Source organism: Podarcis liolepis (genome assembly GCF_965112155.1).
Source record: "Podarcis liolepis genome assembly, chromosome: 3".
In the NCBI taxonomy this organism is placed as follows: Eukaryota; Metazoa; Chordata; class Lepidosauria; order Squamata; family Lacertidae; genus Podarcis; species Podarcis liolepis.
This window is the reverse complement of record NC_139557.1, coordinates 93,813,177-93,829,708: the sequence shown is the minus strand read 5'-3', so window position 1 is coordinate 93,829,708 and position 16,532 is coordinate 93,813,177. Positions and strand designations below refer to the sequence as shown.

Here is a 16,532-nt window from a genome sequence, read left to right as displayed (position 1 = left end):
CCAAAGTATTGGAGCCTCAGCTTCAAGATCTGTCCTTCCAGTAAACACTCAGGGCTGATTGCCTTCAGAACGGATAGGTTTGATCTTCTTGCTGTCCATGGGACTCTCAAGAGTCTCCTCCAGCACCATAATTTAAAAGCATCAATTCTTCGGCAATTATTATTATTATTAAGTGCATATCTAGTGGTGGTGTCAGGTAGCCGAGAACCCATGGCATGTTGCCAGGAATGGACAAGACCAGGGAAAATTCTTACCAACAGCATTTTATTCGATATTCAAAAAGTAGATCTATGATAATGATTGTGTTCCTTCTTTGTGCATTATGATAATAATAATAATGATGTATAAAGTCATGTTGTTGTTGTGGTTGTTTTGGCGTTTAATCGTGTCCGACTCTTCGTGACCCCATGGACCAGAGCATGCCAGACACTCCTGTCTTCCACTGCCTCCCGCAGTTTGGTCAAACTCATGCTGGTAGCTTTGAGAACACTGTCCAACCATCTCGTCCTCTGTCGTCCCCTTCTCCTTCTGGCCTCAATCTTTCCCAACATCAGGGTCTTTTCCAGGGAGTCTTCTATTCTCATGAGATGGCCAAAGCTTCAGGATCTGTCCTTCCAGTGAGCACTCAGGGCTGATTTCCTTCAGAATGGATAGGCTTGATCTTCTTGCAGTCCATGGGGGACTCAAAAGTCTCCTCCAGCACCATAATTCAAAAGCATCAATTCTTCGGTGATCAGCCAGCTCTCACTTCCATACATCACTACTGGGAAAACCATAGCTTTTGCCTGGTGCTTAAAATGGAAAAAGTTGGCACCAGCAGGGAGCCTCCCTGGGGAGAGCAGTCCACAAGTGAGGAGCCACCACAGAAAAGACCCTTTCTTTGTTTCCACCTTCTGGATGGAAACCCAGGGAGAGGGCACCCAGAAAAGGGATTCAGGTGGTGATTGCAGGGTCCAGGGTTGGTTCATATGGGCAGAGGCTCTGGAAGTTTAAAAGGGCGAGAGCTCCCTGCGTTGTTATTCATAAGACACCATCAGCGTGCATAGCGCTTTACAGACTACAAAAGGAGCAGATCCCTGCCCTGAGGGGCTTCCAATCTAAAATTCAACACAAGGGCGACGACAGGAGAAAGAGAAATGGAGGCAAGGCTTAGATGCCTATCCCACCCCAAGAATCCGGCATTCATTCAAACCACATTCAAACCATGCATTTCAAGTATATAATCTAACCGTCCCAAGCTGCATTTCGCAATTCGATCTAGGTTTTTATGAGACCCCGAGTCAAAAAATGGTAGTATTTCCCTCCCTTCCTCAAAGGGGTAAACGTATTAGAAAGGAGCAAGGGCACGCGCACCACCCTCCAAGCTTTTCCACCTTTCCCTGCTCCTGGAAAGCCGCGGCCGCAGCGAGCCTAGACCGCGTCGGGGTGGCGCCACGCTCAAGATGGCGGGGTCGCCTGCGCGCCACGCTCAAGATGGGCGGCTGCTCCCCTCCCCTCTCCCTCTCTCCCTGGCCCAGACCTCTTCCCGGCAGTGATTTCCGGAGCGAGAGGGATTCCGTCCCATGGTAACAGGGCCACGGCGGGGGACGCCAGAGGGGCTGCTCACTTCCTGCCCCGCAGAGAGAAAGGGAGAGGACGAGGAGGAGGAGGACGAGGGCGACGAGCTCCACACGCGCCCCCTCAGCAGCAAGCCGGGCAGGGACCGCCCCCTCGCAGGGACCCAGGTAGGAACTGGTCCTGCGCTCCGCGGGGTGGGGGACGGGCAGGGGGCTTCTGCCCCGGGGATTTGCACAGGTAGCCAGCGCCTCGGTTGCAGAGGAGGCCCAGCCTTGTCTGGGCGGACTGGCGAGGTGAGCGCGCGATTGCGGGGGGAGCCGCGAGGACCCGCTGGGGAAAGGAGGAGGGGGGCCCGCTGCTCGTGAAGCCGCGTTCGGCCCAGCAAACTGGGGGCTTGCATATCTCCAAGCCTGGCTCTACGGTTGGTTGCAGTACCCTTCCTCCTGAATAATGCTAAAAGTGAAGAGTTGCGGCTTTTTACTTACAACCGCCTCCCTCTTGAAGAGCTTAAGCATCTTCTCTCTCGGGTCTCAGTGACAACTCTCGTATGCAGTTGATTGCAAAGTGTGTAGAATTTTTCTGTCTCTTACCCGCCTCACAAACCCCTTTCCAGTGGTGCATAAGGTCCAGCATACCCAAAATGAGCTTCACATCCGACTCTTTGTTAGTACTATATCCATTTTCTGGAACGGAGGAAAATTTCCTTAGGTAGACTGTTGCTTTCCTCAGATTTCGCCCCAAATTTAGGTTTCATCACCAGAAGGGCTTTGTTTTCCTGCACTCTTCACATGCAAACATGCCCTTTGTATGTGTCGTTCTGCATATTTTGGGGAGGAAACTTGACTCATTTTCCCGCAGGCTTAGTCAAGGTAGTGATGTTGATTTAGCTATCACACTTGATCACTTTCTGGTTGGGGCTGATGGGAATTGTAGTCCACAACATCTGGAAGGCACTACTCTGGCTACTCCTGTATGATGTGCTCCCTTTTTGAATTCTGAATTGCACAACAAAGAGCATTGGAGGTGACGTGGGGAATTTCAGGGATCTTTTATTCAGTTAAATAAGTGAAAAGAGCTAGGAAGGCAACACAGTCTGTGCTGTTCTCCATCTGTGCCAACTGTATGGGGACTTTCGTATAGCTCAGTTGTAAAGCACACATACCTTGCACAGAAAAGGTCCCAGGTTCTCTCCCTTGCATCTGTAGGAAGGATTGGAAAAGGCCAATGTCTTGAGATCCTGCATAGATGTTGCCAGTCATCATAGAGCTAAATGGACCAATGGTCTCAGCATAAGGCCACTTCCTATGTTGCTTGTTGAGGACTGGACTCTGGGCTGAAAAGGTGCTTTGTGGTCTCCACAAATAGAGCTGTCTGGTCATGTTATTATTAGAAACATCACCTGACAGAACCCTGTTCCACTTTGCAGGGAGATGGGAAATGTTCCACTGATGGCTCATTCTTTGATTCGAATAAGACTCCTTTAATTATTTATTTTCTGTGATGCAGGATTTTTATTCTTGCATGTTTGAATTGGGTATTAAGAGGATGCTTATACACATATACAGTATCTTTCTAAAGGGTCTTCTACAGATAAAAGATACATGTTGACTGAAGGTCAAGCATGGAAGGTGGAATTTGAAGGAAAGGACCACATGGTTTGTCTAGTCCAAGGATAGTCAATATGGTGCCCTCCAGTTCTAGTTAGACTTCAGTTTCCATCATTATGACTGTTGGCCATTTTAACCTAGGGTCGCCTGCCTGCCCTAAAATTGGATCCAATTCCAAAGCCATCTCTGACACTTAAGTCAGAGACAATAGGGAATTTCACCGCCTTTTGGGGTTAATTGAAATTATAGTTGAATGCATTATCCTATAAAGTTTCTGTATGCTGGGTCAGACCATTCATCCATTTAGTTAAGTATTGTTTACTTCACCTAGCAGCAGACTCAAGGTCTCATATATTTCCCAGTCCTGGCATCTGAGAGCCTTTAATTGGAGGTGTCTGAGAGTGTACATGGGACCTTCTGTGCTGGTTCAGTAAGCCGCAGTCCCAATAATCCTTTGGTTAATTATCTGGTGTACAAGAATCTGCTACATCAGAATATTTACATTCCTGTGCTAAGCACATATTCAAAGCAAAGAAAGCTCTCTTAACTTTAGCCATAACATTTATAAAATGACTGCTGCTTGGATTGTTCAGAATTAATAAAGGCTCTGGTCGTTTTATTACTCTGTAGTAGAAACAGAGCCTACGGATATTATTCCACTTATTTATTTTTTACCTCGGACGGGGCAGAATTTAGTTTGGGTTTGCAACAGGGACTGCATTTTTAAAGTACAGTGGTACCTCGGGTTACATACACTTCAGGTTACATACACTTCTAACCCAGAAATGGTACCTCAGGTTAAGAACTTTGCTTCAGGATGAGAACAGAAATCGTGCAGCGGCGACACAGTGGCAGCAGGAAGCCCCATTAGCTAAAGTGGTGCTTCAGGTTAAGAACAGTTTCAGGTTAAGTATGGACCTCCGGAATGAATTCAGTACTTAACCTGAGGTACCACTGTACTGGAAGCTAAGGCTTATGTTCATCTTCTCTCTTCCAAATACATCAAGGCTTGACAGTATTTCTTTTATCATTGAGGTGAGTTAGAACATGTCATTTTCCACTGTTTGTGTGTGTGTAGTTTTTTGTTTTTTAAAAAATAAACACATTGACAACATTTGGTTTCCCCCTTAATTTCCCCTTTCAGTCCCCACCCACCGTCAAAGAACTCAGACATAACCCATTGATAGAAATGAATACAAGAGAAATAAATAAAGGTCACTTAATTACATGAATAAAACATTGTTCCACATGTCAGAAGAACCTTGGCTGGTCTTCCCTTAAACGGAGGTGAACCTAGAGTTGCAACCCTTTGCATACTTACCGTACTTGGGAGTAAGTCCCACTGAACGTAAGAGGGATTTAGGTCTGAGTAAACTTGTATAGGATTTCATTACATGTATGTCAACAGCGTAGTAGGACCATCATAAAAATGTTGTAAGGTGAACCTTTTTACATATCGGTGCTCCTCATCAAACCTACAATCATATGAATTTCCGGAGTTGATGAATTTTTAAGGTAGAGCATGCCTAAATTAGAAACAAAACAATTATTCAGTAGTAATGTAAACCTTCGCACCTCATCGGCTACCCAGCTGATTTTAGTAGTTGCTTAGGTTTCCTGTTTGGAATGGGATGTAGAATTCTGGATACTTTCCAGCACATCTGGTGGAGGAAGAGGGGAAAGAAGCAACACTTTAAACTCAGCCTTCCCCAGCCTACTACCTTTCAGATGCTTTGAACTGCAGGTCCCGTCATTACTGACCATTGGTTGATGGGAGTTGTAGTCCAAAAATATTTGGAAGGCACAAGCTTGGAGAAAGATGCTCTAACTTCTCTGTTGTGCCTCAGGGATTTTTTGTTAGTGAAATGGAAGTGGCCTTCAGCCATATTTTGGCCTGTTACTATTTCAGATATTGGGTTATCTGTGGCAAAAGACAGAAGGTGATCATCCCAGAAAAAGTATGAACATTTCTTCTTCCCCCACACCCCCTGCTTCTGCACTGGAGATGTAGACCGTGTCAAACATTGGAACTTGGAATATGTTTTAAAGGGTTTTCCAGGAACAAAATAAAGACTTCTTACAATGCTGACTCCTAAATCTTCATATTTTACAGCAGTATGTGTCAGTTTCCCACATAAAGCATCTCTTTTCAAATGCTATGTACAGTATTCGTCTTTGAGATTAGTCACCCTCTTAAAGTTGGCTAACAGACCAGAGTTAAGGTTTTTTGTTCTTTTTCCTGGTAGCTTAAATCCTTAAGTCACAAAGTGATGGGAAACAGGTGGGGGTAGGTATTCTGGAAGGATACAGTTTGTCACTCTCATGCAATGTCTAATGAGTTGTACTGAATTTTCAGCCACATTTTGGAACATTTCAGATACCGTATTTTTTGCACCATAACACTCACTTTTTTCCTCCTAGAAAGTAAGGGGAAATGTCTGTACGTGTTATGGAGCGAATGCCTGAGGGTGGCGGGGGGGATCTGCTGCAGTTGTGAGCAGAGGATCCATGGTTCCCCTTCCTTACCTCCTCCGTGGTTACAAAGCATGGATCCACATGGATCCTCAGGATTTTTGCATTGGGCTACTCCAAACTCACTGTCAGATCACATGTCTGTGGTCACAGCATGAACCACAAAAATCATATATCCACTATTTCGTTTAGAATATTTTTTTTCTTGTTTTCCTCCTCTAAAAACTATGTGCGTGTTATGGTCTGGTGCGTGTTATAGAGCGAAAAATACGGTAATTCCACTAGGTGTTAGCCAAGGGGTGTATGCATGAGCGTGTGTGTGTTTGTGTGTGTGTAAGAGAGAGAGATGTCAGGTGACAACATCTTGGAATATTTCAAATCTGTTGTCAAGCCCGCATAACTGGGATCATCTGAGTGTTCCTTTTTTATCAGCAACCACCCAAAAAGGGCTAGAATTGTAAAATCAATGGGGGAAAAGCCCAAGCACAACTAATTTTGGGGGGAAAACCCCAAACTGCTCAGTTCATAAAATTTCAATAAATATTTCTCATCTTTCTGGAATCCTCTTCAGATGTTAATGGTTTGTACACAAAACTCTATCCTGAAGATTTGTGGCAGCTTAACAGTGTTTTAAAAGCATTAAAAAGCCTAATCAGTGAAAATAAAACCTACTATTAAAACTCTTCCACCATACCAGACACCAAAAGCCAGACTAATTTTTTTAAAAGCCTTAATAGCATTTCCAGAAGATGCTCACATGCTACTTTGGAGGAATCCCTGGGGAGGGGGAAATTGAGGAGCAGAACTGATGGACAGTGACTTAATGTGCTCTTGCGCTCTTAAAAGTGGGTTAGTAACTTTTTGCAATATAAGTAGTATTAGAAATTCTCCCTTCTCCATTATGTGTGGGTGTTTTTAATTAATGCTGAAACCATGTGAGGCTAAGCACTTATTTGTATGTATTGTATAGTATTGAAGAAGCTTCTCTCACAACATTTTCTGACTGTGACTTCTTTTCTCTTTGTGCTGACTGACTGCTGGGCTTTTTTAAAGAAGATATTTCACTCAAGTTTGTATTACTTCTCAGAACTAGTGGTTTGGAACTGTTCTGTATCTGAAATAAGTTTTGAAAGTGGACCATAGTAAGCGTGTGTAGTTGAGCTGCATTTATATTTTAAATTTGCTAGTGTCTTGCCCAGGAAGGCCTTCCTAAAAGGTAAAGGACCCCTGAAAGTTAAGTCCCATCGCAAACAACTCTGGGGTTGCAGCACTTATCTCGCTTTACTGGCCGAGGGAGCCGACGTTTTTTTTTTTTTTTAAGATATTTATTGAAGTTTTACAAATTATATCAAACAAAACAATACACACAAACGCAAACAAAAAAAGAACAAGTATAATTTCAGAACCTTATTTTCTTAAAACTTCACCGACCTCCTCATACCTCCCCTTTCTGCATTCCCATTTCAAATATTTAGTTCAGCAAATCCTCACCCTTAATTTTATCTAATTGTCAACCTTTCTTTTCTTTTAACTTAATCTTTACAGCTGTACTCCACAGACAGTTTTTCCAGGTCATGTGGCCAGCATGACTAAGTCGCTTCTGGCAAAACCAGAGCAACGCACTGAAACGCTGTTTACCCTCCCGCCGGAGCGGTACCTATTTATCTACTTGCACTTTGATGTGCTTTCAAACTGCTGGGTGGGCAGGAGCAAGGACGGAGCAATGGGAGCTCACCCTGTCGCGGGGATTCAAACCGCCAACCTTCTGATCGGCAAGTCCTAGGCTCTGTGGTTTAACCCACAGCACCACCCCCGTCCCTTATGAAATCGTTTAAATCAATGTAATTTCTTCACTATAGTACAGAATTTTTCCCCCTCTGAAAATGTGTTGCAAACATTCAGTATTTCTCTATAAGCTAAGGTTGAACCTTGACAAGATGGAGTTGCTGCAGACTGGAGTTCCCGGGTTTAGGAATTGGGTTCACAGATTGTTTGGTGTGAGGTTGCACTCTCTCTAAAGCAGGAATAGGGAATGTGTGGCCCCCCAGATGCTGTTGGACTACACCTTTCATCATCCCTGACCATAGGCCATTTTGGCTGGGGCTGATGGGAACTGTCATGCTCTGTGTTCCTGGACAGAGATAGCTTAGTCACATGCCCTAGTAGCTTCCCAGCTTGCCCACTGTAAGATGCTCTCTGTGGAGATGCCCTTGAAGGTGGTTTGGAGGCTGCAGCTTGAGCAAAATGCTGTGTAGGTACTGACATATTCAGTGACATACACAGTTTGGAAACATTTGCACTGGCTACCTGTTCATCACTGAGTCCAATTCAAGGTGTTAACTTTAATGTTAAGCTCTGGACTGTTTGGGGCCAGTTAGCTGAAAGACTGCCTCTCCTGATATTGTGAGTTGGGATCTGCTGAGAAGACCCTGTTGGTTGTGCTATCATTATACTTGGTGGGAACCTGGAACAGGGTCTTCTTGATTGTGGCACCCTGGCTCTGAAACACTCTTCTTCCCTGCTCTCCCTCTCCCAGTAACAGGCAGACTCCTACATTGGGTGGAATCTGACAGGGTAAGGCATTTCTGTTTCACGCTGCCTTTGAACATCATTAGTGACTTAGGATTGAATTGTTATTAGATAAAGGATTGAATTCTGATTGAATTCTGTACTTCTAATTTTAACTAAGATTCTGTTTTTGTGTAATTTGGCTTTGTGTTATGTGTGTATTTGTACAAATTATAACCTGTCTTGTGACCACGGGGTGAAGGATGGGATATACATTGCTTTAAATAAAAGAAATATAGAAAACTGTTTGAACATTGTGAAAATGTTAAGTTGTACAGTAAGCCCGCAACTTACACACCTAAAGCCAAAACAGTGTATAGTCAAAACCCATTGGGTTCAATGGCGGGTGGGATTGCCAAAGTAATTTCCCCCAAAACCTCATCCTCTTTCTGGCCCCTTTTTATTTATATTTTATTTTTTGCTGAATGCGCACAAGTTGTGCAAGTTGTGAACTTACTGCATTGCATTGCACATTCTAGTTACAAATCCACAATTTTAAAACCGTAACCACTTAAAATGGTAAAATATTTGCACCTTGAGAAACAGGAGAAGTGAATTCTTCTGTTCCTTTTTAAGTTAGGTGTATTTAGTCCTAGAGTAAACTTACTTTAAAATTCAAGGCTCTGTTGGGGGGCTAAAAAAATAAAAAGGATTAACTGTGGGAACAATTCACACACCTCCTGTTTAGCTGGAATGCTAAAGAATGATACTTCTCACATTACAGTTGTGCTTCAGGGTTAATGGCTGATTTAAAGGTGTGAACTAAGAATGCTTCATTGGAAACCTTTTATTTCTCAACCATAAATTACTGTTCACTGCATGGGTGTGTGTCTTTAAGTGCATGGGTGTGTGTCTGAACAAAGAAAATGCTTACTAGTCTATTCATACAAAGTTGCTAGTTAAGACTTTGCCATAGGCCGCAAAATTGCTTGGTAGATATCCCTTTCTTCTGGCAAAAGATGCTCCTAACTGGCCAACATTGTCTCAGAACTCACTACTGTCTCTGAATTAAAATACAGCACTTCTTAATCCTTGTTTGTTTACTGTGTGCCGTTCCCCACATCAAAAAGGCCATTTAAACTTCTATTCAAAAATCTTGCCATTTCTTGGGTCTCCTTCACCACTATCATTTATATCCTGCAGTGTACTGATTGATGGGTTAGGTTAATCAATTTTTAAAGAGTGCCCCATATTAATTGGGTAGTGGATTTTTAAGAAATTCTGTGACTCTCTGGACTGAACTGTGTGTTCCTTCTACTCTTGTGGCAAAACAGCATAATCAATTATAGATGGGAGAAAGGAAACGATTATGTTGGGACATTCAGGGTTTTTTAGGGTTTATTTTTTGGGAAAGTGGCCTAAAAATAATACCATACAAATTTGTCTATCTAGGTTATACAGTGGACGCTTGGGTTGCAAATGTGATCCGTGCGGGATACACGTTTGCAACCTGCAGCATTCGCAACCCACAGCAGCACATCTGCGCATGTGCAGGCTGTAATTCAGCTCTTCTGTGCATGTGCAAGGTGCGATTTAGTGCTTCTGCGCATGCACAACACCCGAAACAAGGAAGTAACCCATTCTGGTACTTCCGGGTTTCAGCAGGTCCGTAACCTGAAAAAATGCATCCTGAAGCGTCTGTAACCCGAGGTATGACTGTATATGCGTGAGCTTGCTCCAGTGAGGGATTATTCTAGGTTCCTTTTTTGCTAACAATACTAGCATTATAAGAGGGTTGGGTTGTTGTTTTGTTAAAAGGTGAGATGAGGTGATTGAGTGATGGGTGGGTCTGCTCACCTGTCAAAACGAAGCACAAGGTGGGGCAGCCCAGCAGCCAGCCAGCCAGATCTTTTACCCCACACCTCATTTAGTGGGCTTTATGTGGAACTTGGGTGGTTCTGTGGTCTAAAACCACTGGGCCTAGGACTTGCTGATTGGAAGGTTGGCGGTTCGAATCCCCGCGACAGGGTGAGCTCCCGTTGCTCGGTCCCAGCTCCTGCCCACCTAGCAGTTCGAAAGCACGTCAAAGTGCAAGTAGATAAATACAGTGGTGCCTCGCAAGACGAAATTAATTCGTTCCGCAAGTTTTTTCTTCTTGCGAGTTTTTCGTCTTGCGAAGCATGGTTTCCCATAGGAATGCATTGAAAATCAATTAATGCGTTCCTAGGGAAACTGCCTTCAGACCAGGTCTCTGCTGTCCCGGGGAGATTTAAAAATGCTGGGGGTCGGCAGCGAGCGCCCGCCAGCATTTTAAGATCGCCCGGGGCAGCGGAGAAGTCTCCGCTGTCCCGGGAAGGCAGGCGGGGGGGGGGAGCAAAGACTTTTGCCCCCCCGTCGGCCTTCAGAAGAGGTCCAAGACCTCTTCTGAAGGCCGGCTGTGGGCGAAAGTCTTTGCTCCCGACCGCCAGCAATTTAAAACAGGTCCCCGGAGATTTCCCTATGGGCTTTCGTCTTGCAAGGCAAGCCCATAGGGAAATTCGTCTTGCGAAGCGCCTCCAAAACAGAAAACCCTTTCGTCTTGCGGGTTTTCCGTCTTGCGAGGCATTCGTCTTGCGGGGTACCACTGTAGCGGGAAGGTAAATGGCGTTTCCATGCGCTGCTCTGGTTCTCCAGAAGCAACTTAGTCATGTTGGCCACATGACCCGGAAATACTGTCTGTGGACAAACATTGGCTCCCTCAGCCAGAAAAGCGAGATGATGAGCCCAGAGTCGTTCGCTACTGGACTTAACTGTCAGGGGTCTTTTACCTTTACCTTTTATGTGTGACTTCAGATAACTGCATATTTAATCAAGAATTGTGGTATTAGCAAACAACATAGCAACAGCCCATTTTTTCATGATATGGTGTGGTATAATGTTCTCATAATTTGTAACTTCTTTCTGAGGAAATGAGAAGAAAAAGAGAGTAAATGCACACACACACCCCATCATCAGCAGTTTTGTTTATTTGGAAGTATATATGTTCAGATAAGTGTACATCTAAGATTGCAGTTTAGGAGATGGAAGGGGTGAATTAATATCTGCACATCTAAAACTCAGCATCACCATAGTATTTTAATGAATAGCTATGTGAGCTTTGCTTGAGGCTGCCAGGAATTTTAAAATTCCTATTGTTGGAGTTTAATTGCAGGAGTAAAGATTTAGCTAGATTACGCAACACTTTAATTACATAAGAAGATAAGCTGTCCCAAGGTTTGTTGTTATCGTAAACAATAGTCCTCTGAAATTTTACTATTGGTAACTAAAAGATGTCTGTAAAAAAAACGGAATTCTGTTGCAGTTGAATGTAATGTCTCATTGACAGTTTTATGTAGATGCTTAGAGCTTGGCACTACTTGGAAGTAAGCCTTCCCAAGTTCCGGGGGGGGGGGGGGTTGCTTGCTAGTAAATATCCCTAAGATTGCAGCTTTACAGTTTTTGGAACCAGCCCCTCATGAAGTAGACTGCTGTGTCTGAGAAACTTGTTCCTGCTTGCTTTCTAATGTGTCACATTGGCTTCAGACATGCCTGCACATCATGCATGCTTCTTTGTCCAAAAGGGTTCTTAAAATATAGGTTTTCACTTTGGCATACATTCACATCTGAATATTGTTTTGCCTCTAGTGCTTTTTATGGCTTGAAAGCTGCCCCCCCCCCCAATAGCTGGCTTCAAGCACTGCTTAAAAAATGTCTGTGATTTATTTATGGCCTTCTAGAAAGTGACTAGCAAGATGTAAAGAAAACTATTTTGGATCAGTTCTGAAGAAAACACATGTGGTGCTTGCTTTTCCCTTTCCCTTTTCTGCAGTGTTCACCCTTACCCCAGTCTTCTTTATTTCAGTTTTGTGTTGGCTCTGGAGGTGGTGGCTTCTTATCTAAAGTCATACCTGTTTTCATGCACTCCAGACCAGAGCTACGGGCTTTATTTCTTCAGTGGTTAACTGTGGGATGGTGTCTTAGCCTCTTTACCAGTACCAGCTAAAAGGCAATCATAAAATATCCCCAATTGAATTTTTAATTTTCTCAAATATTTTGAAATTTCATCAATACTTAATAAGGTACTTGTATTCTGCTGCTTTTTACCCATTTGAAAACCAGTGCTTGCTGTTGTTCAGTAGTACACCTATGCCTATATATATTGCTTTAATGTACAGGAAGAAAATCAGAACAATCTACTCAGAGGTAAAGTCAAATCTGCACAAATTACTTTTATGGATGAATATATTTCAAGCAGCAGATGAAACTTGCTTCATTCATCGGAGCGTTGCTTATCTCCGAAACCTCAGACAAGAAGTGGTTAATTGTGAAACGCTGTATAAACTGATAAAAGCATTGCTGTGGAAGAGCATGTGTAAAATTATAAATCACCCTTCACAACCAATGTTGGCCATAGCTCTGAAAGACACTTAGGCTGGAAACACATCAGAATTGGATAAAACCCGTAATGTGTTTCTTCATCACGTTAGATCATGAGCCAAATACGTATTGCTCCATATCTTCAACAGCTGCCTGGAATGCTGTGCCAATCCTAAAACGCTGTGGAAGGCAGAATTTTATTGCAGGAACTAAACCTGGCAAAACCGTTTTGCGTGAGTTTTTCAGTGACATGTCCTATGGTTAATCTATTTCAGCCTTGAGATTCCAAGTGAACTTTAGAGCAAGTTATTTGGCTAGCTAAAGATTTTTATTGATTTCCTCCCCTGCCGAGCCATTGTGCTATATATTATGCTATTCTGCCGGGGTTCCTGAGTTTAAATTTGCCAGTTTGAGCATATCTTGTCACTCTTGAAAGATCTGCAATGCACCAAATTGTTCCTGGACACATTTCAAAGTTCTGATGTTAAAACCCCAAATCATTTGAGACCTGGTTATTTGAAGGACTGCTGTTTCCCATATGAATGTGTGATGGGTTTTAAAAAAAAATCTTAGAGAGAAGAGGTACATCTCTAGGTACCTGAGAGAAAACATGTGCTTCCCAGCAACTGATATTGAGAAGTATGCAGCCTCTGTTACTGGAAGTACTATACAGTGGTACATCGGGTTACATACGCTTCAGGTTACATACGCTTCAGGTTACATATGCTTCTGCTAACCCAGAAATAGTACCTCGGGTTAAGAACTTTGCTTCAGGATGAGAACAGAAATCGTGTGGCTGCGGCGCAGCAGCAGCAGGAGGCCCCATTAGCTAAAGTGGTGTTTCAGGTTAAGAACAGTTTCGGGTTAAGAACGGACCTCTGGAACGAATTAAGTATGTAACCAGAGGTACCACTGTAGTACATAACCAGTGAAGGCATCTTCATTCGTAGCATCATGTCTGTGAAAGGCCTTCCTTAGACAAGAGGGGAGGGCACTTAACATTGACTAAGGTAACAGTGACTGTACCTACTTACTTAAGAGTAAACCCCATTGAACCCAATGTGACTTATTTTTGAGTAGAATGATGTATAGGATTTTACTGTTCGGCACAGAGTTAAAACTTACTTTCATCAATATCTTAACAGCTCTGCTTCCTTACTGTTTCTGACTAAATGGTTTAATTTTGTTTGAGTTTCACTGGTTATGCTGCTGTTTTTTATTTTTCTCTCTATGGCACATTTCAATTTTGTTATAGGCCGCTTTGTAGATCTTTTGATGTGGAAACATGGGATACAAATCTTGAAATAAAAGATTCCTCACGTATCTTCCTTAGAACAAGACTTTTGAAATGTCTAGTCACATGTACTTTGATTTTATTAAAATAAAAAAATTCCTTCCAGTAGCACCTTAAAGACCAACTAAGTTAGTTCTTGGTATGAGCTTTCGTGTGCATGCACACTTCTTCAGATACACATTTGATTTTATTGTTCTCAACAGCTGTTGCTGACTTCTTAAAGACAAGTGGAATACTCTCAAAACATTTTAAAATTAAACATTTTAAAACCGGAATTAATAAAGTTGTCTCAGCATGATGAGGAGTGTTTTCTCTAGGATGTTAATAGACTGATTTGTCTATATTGTACACATATACACTGGAGTAAGACCCAGTGAACTCAGTGGGTTTCGCCTCGGATGATACATGTATATAGGATTGCACTGTGAATCTTCTTGCAGTGGGCAACTTGCAGTTTTGAAATACATATACAATTCAGTAAATCTTATATTCAAATACTGTGTGTCTGAAGCAATTTCAGCCAGGAACTTAAACATCAAATATTTCTCCCTGTGTTAAACTTGGTCGATAATGACTCGTATCTGTGCATAGTGTAGTGCTGGCTCTATGTGTTCATCTGAGCAAATGGAAGTTTATTCAAACCTTTCCCTTTTAAGTGAAATCCCTGGTGCATTACATGAGCTAAAACAAATTCAGACATTTGGTTTTCATTAGCTTTGTAACTGAAACAAAAACATATTTAATCCCAGAGTATTTTGAAGTTAATGTGCAACTTTGCTGGGAAGGTATTTAAACCGTGGTATCAGTTGCAAGTCGGCCACATGCCAATGTCTCAAAACTGTCACTGAGCAAGATGTTAAATTACTTTTAACGTGCACAAGATTACATTTGTGTGATGTAGTGGTATGAAGAGATTTGGGTGAGGTGCAAGGGAGGCTTGAGAACAAAAGCAACTGGTGAAAAAAGCAACTGATAATGAAATGCAAAATCAACCCTTGCAGTTGTTTCTGCAGTGATGGCTTTCTTGTGGCCATTGTGCAATTTTGTCAGCGACAGGCAGGAGTCTGAAGGGTGGGCAGAGGAGGCAGGGGGCAGGAGGGTGACCCAGAGGAAGGAGACAGTGATTTGTGGGGTTCGGTACTACCTGTGAGGCGGGGAGAGGGAGGAGCTGGGCAGACAGAGACAGAAGAAAAGCAGGCAGAGAGAGAGCTGCAGGAAGGCGCAGAGGTGGAAGAGACATTTTCAGAGAGAGAGTTGGAGCCTTAGAACCTCCTTCCTCCTCTCCCCATGGTCTCCAAGGTCAAGGAGGGGCTTAAAGCGGCGTCAGGAGCAGGTGGAGATGCCTCACAGGTGAAGTCGCTTGTGCACACCACATCAGAAGAGAGGGTTTAAATCAGTGATGGCCAAACTTGGCCCTCCAGCTGTTTTGGGACTACAGTTCCCATCATCCCTGACTACTGGTCCTGTTAGCTAGGGATGATGGGAATTGTAGTCCCAAAACAGCTGGAGGGCCAAGTTTTTGCCATCACTGGTTTAAATGGTCTGGAGGAGGTGTGGTGCGCTGTTGCTCCAACTGCTGGGATGCAGCACAGGTCAGAGGAAGGAGATGTCCAGCTAGCTATTTAGCAAGAGATACTTGCACTTAGGAGCTGATGTATTCAAGTGCTTTGCCAATAAAGAACTAAACTTCCAGTTGCATGTCCTCCTTGCGGGGGACCGGATGTGCTCAGGAAAGATTTGTCCTTGCTATTCTACGTGGGAGTATTTAGTTTGAAATGAAAGGAACTAGGACTGTCGTCTCACTAAGGAAATCTTAGCTGGATAAAAAGTTTTAATTAAATCTGCAAGAATTGGCAAATGAATTAAAAACAAGGGAAAATATACCTTATTTGTGGGGGGAGGGTTTTTTGTTATGGTGATGGATATGTGTGTTATAGAAGGCAATCTCTTAGAAGAGGCCTCCTGTATAAGTGTCAGGGGGAGGGAAAGATCATGCATTTTCCAAGATGGTGCCCACTTCCTGCAATTTTCATAAATACCTGTGTTAAAAAAATTATTTTTTCTTTTGAAAAAATCTGGGAAACGTTTCTTAAAATTCCAAAAAAAGGACCGTGACAATCAACCCAGCCCAGCCCTGCAGGCCTACAAAGAACCATTGTGGACAAAGTTTGTGGAACATAAACAGGAAAAGAGGGCATAATGGAGAAGTGATGAGGATGAGAGATCCCAGGACAGGATGCGACATATGACCAAAGAAATGGAAAAATGTATCGACAGGACTACACAATGTGCTGATATAGGATGTTTGGATTGAAGGAGCATGCTATTATGGGCAATTATCATGTAAAATACTATTTATTGTTACTCATTTATATACTGCTTATATGCCAAAATAGTTTCTAAGAGCTCATAGAGCCTGCCAGCTATTCATCTGAGAACTGCTCTCAGTGTAAATTATGACATCATCATCATAATTATTGAATCGTAGAATGTTAGAGCTGAAAGGGACCCTGCGAATCATCTCACCCAATCCCCTGGAATGGAGGATTATACATTTGTCCCATACGGGGATCAAACCTGCAACCTCGGCATTATTATGAATGTTTTCTACCCAGTTTCTTATTTTGCTTAAGGGATAGTATATGTTACTGATAGAAAAGTATAGAGCGACTGCACAGTGTGTTTTTTGTTGTTGTTTA

At 42.9% G+C, this 16,532-nt stretch overlaps 1 protein-coding gene and 1 long non-coding RNA gene across 3 annotated transcripts in view; one reads left to right on the top strand and one right to left on the bottom strand.

Moving 5' to 3' along the window:
• Positions 1–1,391: 1,391 nt before the first annotated feature.
• DISP1 (dispatched RND transporter family member 1) overlaps positions 1,392–16,532 on the top strand; it is a 90,919-nt gene continuing 75,778 nt past the window's right edge. Inside the window, exon 1 of one of the 2 annotated variants that reach the window (XM_083496017.1) lies at positions 1,392–1,724. In XM_083496017.1, coding sequence (XP_083352143.1) covers positions 1,563–1,724 — 162 coding nt within the window. In that variant the 5' untranslated portion in view covers positions 1,392–1,562. The remainder of the gene's footprint in view (positions 1,725–16,532) is intronic. The other variant, XM_083496018.1, reaches the window with a different exon arrangement.
• The window catches only part of LOC310702466, a 4,579-nt gene continuing 2,068 nt past the window's right edge, over positions 14,022–16,532 (bottom strand). Inside the window, exon 3 of the long non-coding RNA XR_014523510.1 lies at positions 14,022–14,977. This is a non-coding gene — a long non-coding RNA (uncharacterized lncRNA). The remainder of the gene's footprint in view (positions 14,978–16,532) is intronic.